Genomic DNA, 10,015 nt, shown 5'->3' on the forward strand with positions numbered 1-10,015 from the left:
AATCTTCAACTTTTTTGCAAGTACGTGAATTCAATTAAGAGAGACAGTCGCGTTTTTTTTTTTTTTGTTTTGTTTTATGCGTCGAGTTCACGTGCAACAAACAAAGTCATTAAAATATTTTTTATAGCAAATATTTTTCTTTGTTAGCACCTTGAAGGATACTTGCGTTCAATAACGATCGTTGGACTATGTTTCGGAATTATTGTCTGTTTATTTGATTCTTATTGTGCGTTGCTTGTTCATGTTTGTGAGCATCAGCGAGATGTAGGAGGTCAGTAGGTCGTCCATCTTGTAACCCAACGAGGTCTCGCACAGGAGTTTCGAGCCACGCACGAGGTTTCCTATTGTCATGTGGAAGTAGGTATTGCCGGATGACCAGTTAGAGATTCTTGTGAAGGGATGTGTGACCAGTATGTCCTGAAAAAAATTCATTGCCACATGGAATTTGTTTTATGAAATGTTTATATAAATTTATATTTAGTTCCTCATCTTTTATCAAGAACAAAAACTAACGATTGCATTACCTTCGATTGAGGATGTATGAGGCTCACGCCGTGTTTGTTGATAGCAATCAACAGTAATTCGGGGTAGTTTGGTTCTGTGCTCTGTTTCACCTCGAAGAACGCGGAACCAAACGTCGGCCATCGATACACGATTTTCAAGAAGGTGATCTTCGCGTCTTCTGGACTCATGCCTAAGATAAAGTATTTTTTTTGTTTTTTTTGTAAAAATTTTAGGCTTGTTTTTTAATGAGAGCTATCGAGCTAATCGCGAGTTTCTCCACTTACCAGCATCTTGATTATAGGCCGCGATTATCGATCTCTTCCAATCGTTGGCGCTCTGTATCTTGATCAGATCACCTGGTATAAGCTCTCTCAACATTTGTCTGAAACAAGAAATAGTCAAATATATTTTTCTTCTATTATCCTTTTCATAATTAGAAAAATTGTTGAAAGAAGTGCTTACGGAATTGCTTGCAATTCCTGTTTGCTCTCGCCGAATCGTACTCTGTAAACCAGAGCTGCTAATCTTGACGCTTCTTCTTTCGTGCACTTGTGATAACCTGTGCACGATAATCAAAACAAATTTTGTAAGTGATATATTGCAATAGGTATCGAAATATATCTATCGTTATACTGTTACCTCTTAACAACTTGGGGAGTTCCTGGTGGAAGTGGAAAATCAGATCGGCATTTCTATCCTTCCCGGGAACCGTGTTCGTCCAAAGCTTTTTCATAAAGAAAACTTGATACGTAAATTGCGGCGACACTCCTGAATAATTAATTAATTAACAAAATTTAGAAAACAATAAAAAAGATTACTTCTTCTATGAAAAATATTTTTGCTAGAAGAAAAACATACCGTCTCGAGACGGTCTGGCTTTCCTGATCCAATCGGTCAAATGTCGCACGAAGTCGAAGAAGAAATCGCCCTCCGGCACGGAGATAACTTTATCGGCAATCTTAACAAACAAACTGAAACCTTCGGCAGATCGCAGATTAAGTCTCTGCGCTATGTTCTGGCAGAAGTCTTTCGCCCTGGTGGATGAGTCAACTTCGAATGCCTTTGAAAAGATTAATAATAATTGAACAATTGTCGAGAAAGAATCGATTGAGGATTAATCGCTGGACTGATCGGGAAAATATATTAAAAACACACCTCGTCCGTATCGTCCGGGAAGTAAACTTTGTGAAATATTTGCGTGGTTTTGTGCTGGATAGCTTCGACCTCCACTTGATGCGGCGGATATTTTCGTTGACCGTTGCGCAGAGTTTTCTGCAATCTTTGCAAGGAGTCTTGAGATATGGGATGACGTCTTGTGCGCAGGAACAAAGTTAACTCCTGCAATTAAACAAACAGCGTTGAAGCACATCCTCGAATTTTCGATAATTCTTCTGTGAAATATATTCGAAAGAAAAATTTATTCACAAAAAAATTTCATACTTTTAACAAACTCTGGCTGCAGGTGAACAATCCAGTGGCGAGCCACATCAGTTCCCAACCTCGCTCCTCGCTCAGTCTGTTGCGATTGTCGGTGAGCTGCTTCATGATCTGACAGTAAATCTCATCCCGTAGAATCTCATTCTTCAACGGCCCGTCGAAGATCAGATCTGTGTACTCGTTGCCAATGCGCGGTCGTTTTGTCGGCAGATCGCCCATGTACTTTAGAATGGCGTTGAAGGCGAAGCACGCTTCTTCGGCTAGCTCCTCCTTGGATACGAGTTTCTTCAGAAGAGGCTGTTTTATCGGTTCTCTCGAGTGATGCCACAACTCGTCCGTGTGGCCACGTCGCGCTGATGTCAGCGTCAGCGTCTTGGACATCGTTCTTTTCGGCGGTGTTCTGAAAATAAATAATAAAATATCTCAGGAGACTTTCTTTAATAAGAAGTAATAGGAAACGCGAATGTAGTGCCACTCTTTTTACCGGAAATGATCGATTGCGTATTCCAGAAGGGTGTGAGGTTTGTCGCGCGAATCCACTCCATTCATTTGCTGGGGATAGAGTCTGCGACTGTTCTCCGTGCCTTCTATGCTGAACAAGGCCTGAAAACAATTAGAAAAACCTTAATATTGAGAGAATAAAAATGGCAATGTCTTCTGAAAAAATAAAATACTCAAAATGCAAAAAGATTTGAGTTATTGTCGCGCGTACCAATATGTCGTTTGGTGGTTTCGTCAAGGAAGGCAGCACATAAACCGTTTCCGCTGGAAAGTCACCTTTCTCGCCGGTTCTGTCACAGGTTCCGACGCACCATCCTGAATTGAGCACCGTCTCGCCGGTGCTTTCGTCCTCGAGGACGATGAGGTCGCCTTTCTGAAAGTTCAAGAACGACGAGCTCTCACCCGGCGCTTTATAATCCTGCAGAGCTATGACGAACTTGCTACGCTTTTTCAACCCTTCCAGGAAGTACACCACCAGGTCGCGTATGTCCTCCGCGTTCGGACTCTGGAATGTGAATTCTTCTCCCCGCACCGTCGACAAACTGAACGTCTGCGTGAACATCTTGTTTGTTCTGTAAAGTAACAGGAAACCGAAGTTCATAACCGTCGGTTTTTCGTCAAAACTTAGTTCAGTTGTTTAAGACGCTTTTTACACGCACTTTTGACTAGATACGGTGGTAATTTCAGGGAAGGACAACTCCAGGAGCACTTGCTCTTGATCGTCGACGACGTACACTCCGGTCCAGTTGACGGCAATGATAACATCGTTTTTGGGCAGGTTCGGGCCGGAGTTTCTGTAAGCTTCGTAGAAACGCGAGAACAACAGCGGCCACTTGAACTTCGCGTAGCCGACTATGTCCTCTTTGACGCGCAACGCTGGTACCTTTTCCTTCAAGTAATAACTCTGGGAGAGCAAAACATAGAACAAATTAAAACATTGACTAGTTGATGTATGTCCTTACGCTTCTCGTAATTTCATTTTAAAATAAGGCTCACTTTTTTGTACGCCTGCAAAACGAGGTGTCCCCAACGGTCGATCGCTTTTTCGATCCCGGTGAGACAGTAATCCGGTATGTAATTCGGCAAGAGGGTGTACAGTCTGTCGACGTTCATATCGATGTGGTATTCTATGTAATATTGCTGGGCCGCGATCATTGCTAGATCTTCCTCCTTGTCGCAACGATATTCGCCGAACTTGACGCCGCGCACTACCTGCTGGTAGATCAGATTCGTCGCAACTTGATCCTCGGTAGGCTCGTGCCACGGCGCGAATATCTCCTTTCTGAAGAACAACCTCCACGGCGCGTTTCGCTCCTGAGCACCCTGCTCCTTCGCGTATTGTTCGCACTGGGAGATCGCGTCCATCACGTGATCACCGCCGCTGCCCAGAGACGATACTTTATCAAACAGAGCGATGTACAGGGAAAAACCGAACTGATCTCTCAAGGAGATTTTGTCGGACAGTTGATTGCACAGTTCTCTGGCGGTAGTTGCGGAATCGGCCAGCAACGTCTTCGTGTTGCCGTCCATGAAGGTGATCGGTAACATAATCGGCTTCTTCGATTTGGTGGCCTGAAGCTCCAGCCAGCTGGGCGGCTGATTGCGCGTACCGTTGTTGAAGGTTCTCTTCAGTCTGTCTTCGCAGTAGGGCGCGTAGCCGGGCGGTCCCTCCCTGATGAAGGCTCGCAGATAGTTGACAAATTTCTCGGAAGGTGCGAAGCAGCCAACGCAGAGGGACAACAGGATCCAGCCGCGCGCATGCGACGACTTGGACGGATTGTTAGTTAACTGCTTGCAGATCTGGCAATATATCTCGTCCCTCAGTTCGGCGCGCAGTATACCGTGGCCGATGATAAAGTGAAGTTTCTCGAGATTCGAAGTAGGCCTGGCTTCCAGCCAGGATTGATAGCTGTCGGCGGTGTACTCGTCCTCCTGCAGTTTCCTACGCACGTCCTCGCCCAGTTTGTTTTTTCGCTTCAACGTCAGCGACACCAGTTTGTGTCTGATGGATCGCGGCTTCTGCTTGAGAAACGTTTCCTGAAAGAACATAGATATTGCTTATGTAAACCGAGCGTTTTGTTATGTAATTTATCTCTCGATGACGAAAGAGACGTACCGGATCCATGCCCATCATCTGAGCCTCCTGAAACTCTTTACTCCTGATGAAGTTTCTTCCGAGCGTCGCCGTCACCTTCGACATAACCGAAGTCGTGTCTCGATCCATCGTGTGAAACCGCGGCTCGGGCAAATCGCCCGTGAATCGGAGTATGGTGATCCACAGCGCCTGAGCGGCCAGCTGGTCACCCTGCGTGTGCAATGGCAGCAGCGGATGCTTCAACGGTTTCCTTGAATACTGATGCGTAATGTTGCCCTGGAAGTACGTGGCCGCGAATTTCTGGAACTTAAACTCGGACAAGTCCTCTTCGTCTTCCGAGGCCATCTGAATCGGACTGATTATCTCTTGCTGGTCAGCTCTCGGTGCTGGAAGATCCTGTTAACGAAAAAACAAAACAAATTCCTTTGGTTTGAAAAAAAGAAAAAAACAAATTTTTCTACCTTTCAAAGCAAAAATATGAAAATTGCGACTCACATTAAATACGGACGTTTCTCTCGCCGGAGTCGGCGCTTCGCTGCTTGAATCTGGCAAAAAATCGAACATGGCTTCGACCAGTTTGCTATCGTCTACTGGCTCGTCTTGTTTCTTAGCCGCATCGTTGATCAGATTCTTCTTAATCTCCATTCGTCGCCTGTCTTCAAGCTCCATTTCGATCTCTTTCCGCTCCAGCTCTTGCATACGTTCCTGCAATTTACACACGCGATGTATTATAATAAGTGATGCGTAATCACGCGAATTGCGTAATCGTGACTCGGTAAAAGAATCTAACCAGCAAACACATCTCGTTGGATCAATGTTTTTTTTACACACGATGATGTGTCTTGCTAATATCTTATGCTCATTTTTTTTTCTTACTCGGTACTTCCCGAGTAAGAAATCACATTTACGCGTTTTTTTTTTTTTTGTATTCGTTTGTTGCTCATATTTACCCTGTAGTTTTGCTCGGCGATTTCTTTGGCTCGTTTGTTGCCTTGATCCTTCAACTCGCGCTCCTCCTTCTTCCGAAGTCGCAGCGCCTCGATGTGCAGCCGGTACTCGTACTTGATCTTCTTGTATCGTCTCTGTGCGATCAACCGTCTCACGTGCGCCTGTATCTTCACAATGGCCCACAGCTTCTTCCGATACATCTTGCGCACCAGATGGCCTCGAGCGCGCGCCTGCAGCGCGACGATGTGGCCGCGCAGATGTCGGAATCTGTGCGACAGCACGCGCGATCGGATGAGCGCCTGCAGCCGCATGTAACCGATTCGCATGCGCTTGTACCGCTGACGTTGCGCGTAGCCGCGCCAATACTTCTGCACGATCACCGCGGCCGCTCGCATCCTCAGGAACCGCCTTCTGTAAACCCAGCCCCGAATATTGCGCTGAAGTATCAAGATTTTTCGCGTGAGAACACGATCGCGCTCTTGTTCGAGAAATAGATCGTGCGCATCCTTGAGAAAGACCTTGGTGTGACCGAGTTGGTAATCCGAGCGACCCAACACTGCGTGGCAGATCTTCGACGTTGCCGCACGACATTCCACCTGGACGTTATAAAAGGGCAGAATTTTTTGATTTTCCTCTTTCAAAAAGAGAGACAGAGTGCGTAACAGTGTTGTAACCAAATTAATTTATTGAATTATACCTTGTGCGCAGGTGGAATGCCCGAGATTAGAAACCGATATCTCTCCACAAACTCGGGGAAAGAATGGCGAATGGGATAACCGGCTCGACGAATTCTAATCGTCTCCATCATACCGGAGTATCTTAATTGCCGGCAACAGAGACCCCGATCGAACATCTGTGATTAAATGCCGCTTTTGAGCGAGTTGTCGTAGTGACACTATATGAAATTGAATGAGATTTGCAGAATCGATGCTCTTACCATTGGCTTTTTGTATTCGTTCGGCTTGATGCATCTTATAAAGAAAGGTTGGCAGCTGCACAGAGTCTTCATCAGCGAGTCCAGCGACTTCTTGAACTGCGTCGACAGCGTGGGCGCTCTCTTTCTGGTTTCCGATCCCATGCCGATGTCCTCGACGAAACAAGTTTGCAGAAACTTGTTCGACGATATGTGAATAAGTTGCAACAAGTCCGCGCTGAACGTGTCTCTGTTCTTCTCGAGAAAGCTCCTCGTGTCGTAAAAGACCACTCCCGCGAAGTGATTCAGACCGAAGGACGTGTTGATGTCCGACTTCGGCTTCAAGTAATTCCGATGACTGCCGTGAGTCTTGTGGATCTTTGCCAACATTGTCTGATCCGTGCCCTGAAAATGAATGCACAATGTAAAATATCGATTTACGTTTTCAAAAAAAACTTCAACAATTCTTCTTCGTACCTTCGGAAATTTCGATTCCTCGTCAATAAGCGCCATGATGTTGAGCTGTTTGATGGCTATCAGATCCAAGGCGTCTTGATTGTCGACGAACTCGATGTGCTGCCAATTGATGCCCTCGTGATTGTACTCTTCCTGTTCCAGCTTGAATATGTGTTGAACGAAGAACTGCTGGAGATTCTCGTTGGCGTAATTGATGCAGAATTGTTCGAAGCTGTTGTGATTAAAGTTCTCGAAGCCGAAGATATCCAGCACGCCTATAGCACTCCGGGAGTTGTTCTTCGGCCTGTATATGGCCTCGTTGATTTTCTTTACAATGTGTACAAATAAGCGACCGTAAATGCCCTTCACGAACGCGTCTCTGATGTCGACCGACTGCTCCCTCGACAACGTAGAGACCTGTTGACGCAAATATTCATTCGGTTTCGAACAGAGTAAATTGTTTCCACACGCTTCCACGATGTAACGTGATCACTCACCACTGTCTCACCGTGCGCGAATATAGTTTTGCGGGTAAGCGCATCTATCAAAGACTGCACCGGCACTCCCAATAAATACGCCACCCTCTGCACGTTCGTCTGCTCCGGTATCTCCGTGGCGTCTAAATTATCTGCGAATCCAATCGACGGGAATTAAAAAATCCTGATCCCAGAGCTCTGAGTTAAACTTATAATTTTCTTTTCTTTACTTTTTGGGCATTCTCGTAATTCATTTCCATACCTACGACGGTGGCTCTGTACTTTATGTTGCCCATGTGCAACAGAGCCGCGAGCAACTTGAGCACCTCCCAGATCTCCACGTCGGAGAACAGGAGGACTTTCATGGCGGATCTAATGTCGGCGAATTCGGCCGCGTCATCACGTCCCTCGCAGGTAATGCTGCCTCCCTGAAAGAAAAGAAACATGCTAATTGCGTTTAGAACAAAAAGTTTGAGGAAAAAGTTGTTACATAAGAATATGACACTGTGATTCTCGTTTTTATACCCCTGTGAGATATCTGTACGTGGACGCGTCTTCGAGCTCGAGCTTCTGCTTCTCCTCTCTCGAGAGACCGGCCAGCATGCAATAGAAGATGTGATAGTTCCTCTCGTCCGAGCTCTGATACACGATTCGCGACTTCTCCAAAAGATACTGCTCGATCTTGGCGCCTTCTATCACGCCCTGATCGTTAAAGTGGATGTCGATGTATTTGCCGAAACGGGATGAGTTGTCGTTTCTCACGGTTTTCGCGTTGCCAAAGGCTGAAAACGCAAATTTCGATAAGCCGATCGGTTCGCGCGCAAATAATAATTCAAGCGGCGCGGTAATTTCACCTTCGAGTATCGGATTCGCTTCTAAAATCTGCTGTTCGATCCACGAGTGCTTTCCGCTGATCGCCGCCAGGTACTGCAGAATTAACTTCGTACTTTCTGTCTTTCCCGCGCCGCTCTCGCCGCTGTGAAACAAATAGATAAATGTTTTCCACCTACATGTTCGTCGTAAATCGCGCCAGCCTGTGTATGTTTAATGATTCAAACCATGATAAATGATATAGAGAGGATCTCCCCAGTAGGGATCAAAGAACACCGACGATGGTGTGTTGAAAACAATAATTTATCGAATAAACTTATAATAAAATTGCACTTATTTTTTGTCTCTTACGAGTTAATTCAATAAATTATTGTCTTCAACACACTATCATTGATGTGTTCTGGCTCTCTCTATAGTATTTACTGTTGTTTGAATTCATTCAGAGCCATTTCGTCGCTTCTAAATTTGTTTTCAATCCCATATATACCTGATCACTATACACTGATCCTGGCCGTATCGGTTCATGTGCGCGTAACTGTTATCGCCGATGGCAAATATGTGCGGCGGCAGCTCGCCGATTTTACGATCCTTGTACAGTTTGATTTGCTCCGCCGTATAAATAGGCAGTATCTGGTACGGATTGACGGCGACCAAGATCGAGCCCGTGTACGTCTGCGGAATTAAAAAAAAAAAAAGATTGTTGCTCGTCATCATTAATACACGGCGCTTAACTAAACATATATTTCATTGCGGCGCTTTCTTTCGTGTCGCGACCTCAAAAAAGCAGCCGCGGATCTACTTACGTAGATGAGATTCTCGTTGTAACGTATTAGCAGATTTCGCAGAATGCCTGCCTCATGGAGGTCGCCTAAACTGATCATATCTTCGACACCTTGCACCGAGGTGGCATGCATGGCCTTTATCCGTCTCTCCGGCGTCAGCCATTGTTCCTATATACATCGAAGTGTGTGTTTGCCGCATCAGCACGTCGAATCAATTGTAGTAAAATAATTAAGCACTCCGAGAAACAAGTGGAATACGTTCTTTCGAACGATTTCACCTCGGCGAAACTTTTATCAACACAGAGATATACACAATCCGTTCCACATTCTCGATCTTTGCGACAACGACGCAATAAAAATCTTGAACTAGGTTTTCTTTTTTTTTAAGTTTTCGAAATTATATTCTCGTCCAACAAAACGTGTATTAAAAATAAGAAAGTACAAGAGACCAAATAGATGGACGTCGACGCTGACGTAAGCGCGCGAATATTTATTGTTTCAAGTTTGATAAAAGTGTTGCGCAATTTCTTTGAATTCTCTTCAGTAAAATTCAATCAATAATGTGAAATCTAGACAGAAGTAATTGCAAAAAAAAAAAATCAATCGAATTAACGCGCGAATGAATGTAATAAATATAAAAAAAAACGACATAATTAACGAAGATGAAGGTTTTCTTGAAATTTTCACGTCTCGTGCACATGAGAATTTTTTCCAAAGCACGCGAGTAAAATTCTTGTTTTACCTTGTTGTCGTCGTCCTTTACTTGAATGCGTCTGCCTTCCGCCGAGATTACTCGCGCTCCGATCGCGACGTCGAATTCCCGTCCTGAGATTGGTTCGATCCATATGTAATCTCCCTGCAAACACGCAAGAGACTTGAGCGCACCTGTCTGTTTTTTTTTTTTTTTTTTTTTTTTTTTTTTTTTTTTTAGTCGATATATTCTCTTGCCTCAATTTCTACCGTTCGGTGTGCGACTCTCGTGCGTTTTCTCCCGGGAGAAGCGGACAATAAAAGAACTGCGCGTGATTCGTTCGCGCGATAACTAATTAAACGTTATCATTAACGCGTCGCG

General features: G+C 44.9%; 2 protein-coding genes across 2 annotated transcripts in view; one reads left to right on the forward strand and one right to left on the reverse strand.

Moving 5' to 3' along the window:
• LOC109856160 (suppressor of hairless protein) overlaps positions 1-10,015 on the forward strand; it is a 31,215-nt gene that overhangs the window by 8,806 nt on the left and 12,394 nt on the right. The window lies entirely within an intron of this gene.
• LOC109856159 (myosin-VIIa) overlaps positions 11-10,015 on the reverse strand; it is a 20,168-nt gene continuing 10,163 nt past the window's right edge. The window contains exons 3-27 of the mRNA XM_020431132.1: positions 9,686-9,799; positions 8,965-9,111; positions 8,649-8,833; positions 8,185-8,306; positions 7,856-8,112; positions 7,593-7,758; positions 7,352-7,482; positions 6,876-7,271; positions 6,423-6,803; positions 6,183-6,338; positions 5,488-6,081; positions 5,033-5,242; positions 4,559-4,933; positions 3,439-4,479; positions 3,102-3,346; positions 2,654-3,014; positions 2,426-2,544; positions 1,945-2,341; positions 1,660-1,842; positions 1,363-1,564; positions 1,144-1,272; positions 967-1,063; positions 789-886; positions 525-694; positions 11-417 (exon numbers count right to left, since the gene is read on the reverse strand). Coding sequence (XP_020286721.1) covers positions 211-417; positions 525-694; positions 789-886; positions 967-1,063; positions 1,144-1,272; positions 1,363-1,564; positions 1,660-1,842; positions 1,945-2,341; positions 2,426-2,544; positions 2,654-3,014; positions 3,102-3,346; positions 3,439-4,479; positions 4,559-4,933; positions 5,033-5,242; positions 5,488-6,081; positions 6,183-6,338; positions 6,423-6,803; positions 6,876-7,271; positions 7,352-7,482; positions 7,593-7,758; positions 7,856-8,112; positions 8,185-8,306; positions 8,649-8,833; positions 8,965-9,111; positions 9,686-9,799 — 6,483 coding nt within the window. The 3' untranslated portion in view covers positions 11-210. The remainder of the gene's footprint in view (positions 418-524; positions 695-788; positions 887-966; positions 1,064-1,143; positions 1,273-1,362; positions 1,565-1,659; positions 1,843-1,944; positions 2,342-2,425; positions 2,545-2,653; positions 3,015-3,101; positions 3,347-3,438; positions 4,480-4,558; positions 4,934-5,032; positions 5,243-5,487; positions 6,082-6,182; positions 6,339-6,422; positions 6,804-6,875; positions 7,272-7,351; positions 7,483-7,592; positions 7,759-7,855; positions 8,113-8,184; positions 8,307-8,648; positions 8,834-8,964; positions 9,112-9,685; positions 9,800-10,015) is intronic.

Source organism: Pseudomyrmex gracilis, unplaced genomic scaffold (genome assembly GCF_002006095.1).
Source record: "Pseudomyrmex gracilis isolate BER0280 unplaced genomic scaffold, ASM200609v1 scaffold_109, whole genome shotgun sequence".
Lineage (NCBI taxonomy): Eukaryota > Metazoa > Arthropoda > Insecta > Hymenoptera > Formicidae > Pseudomyrmex > Pseudomyrmex gracilis.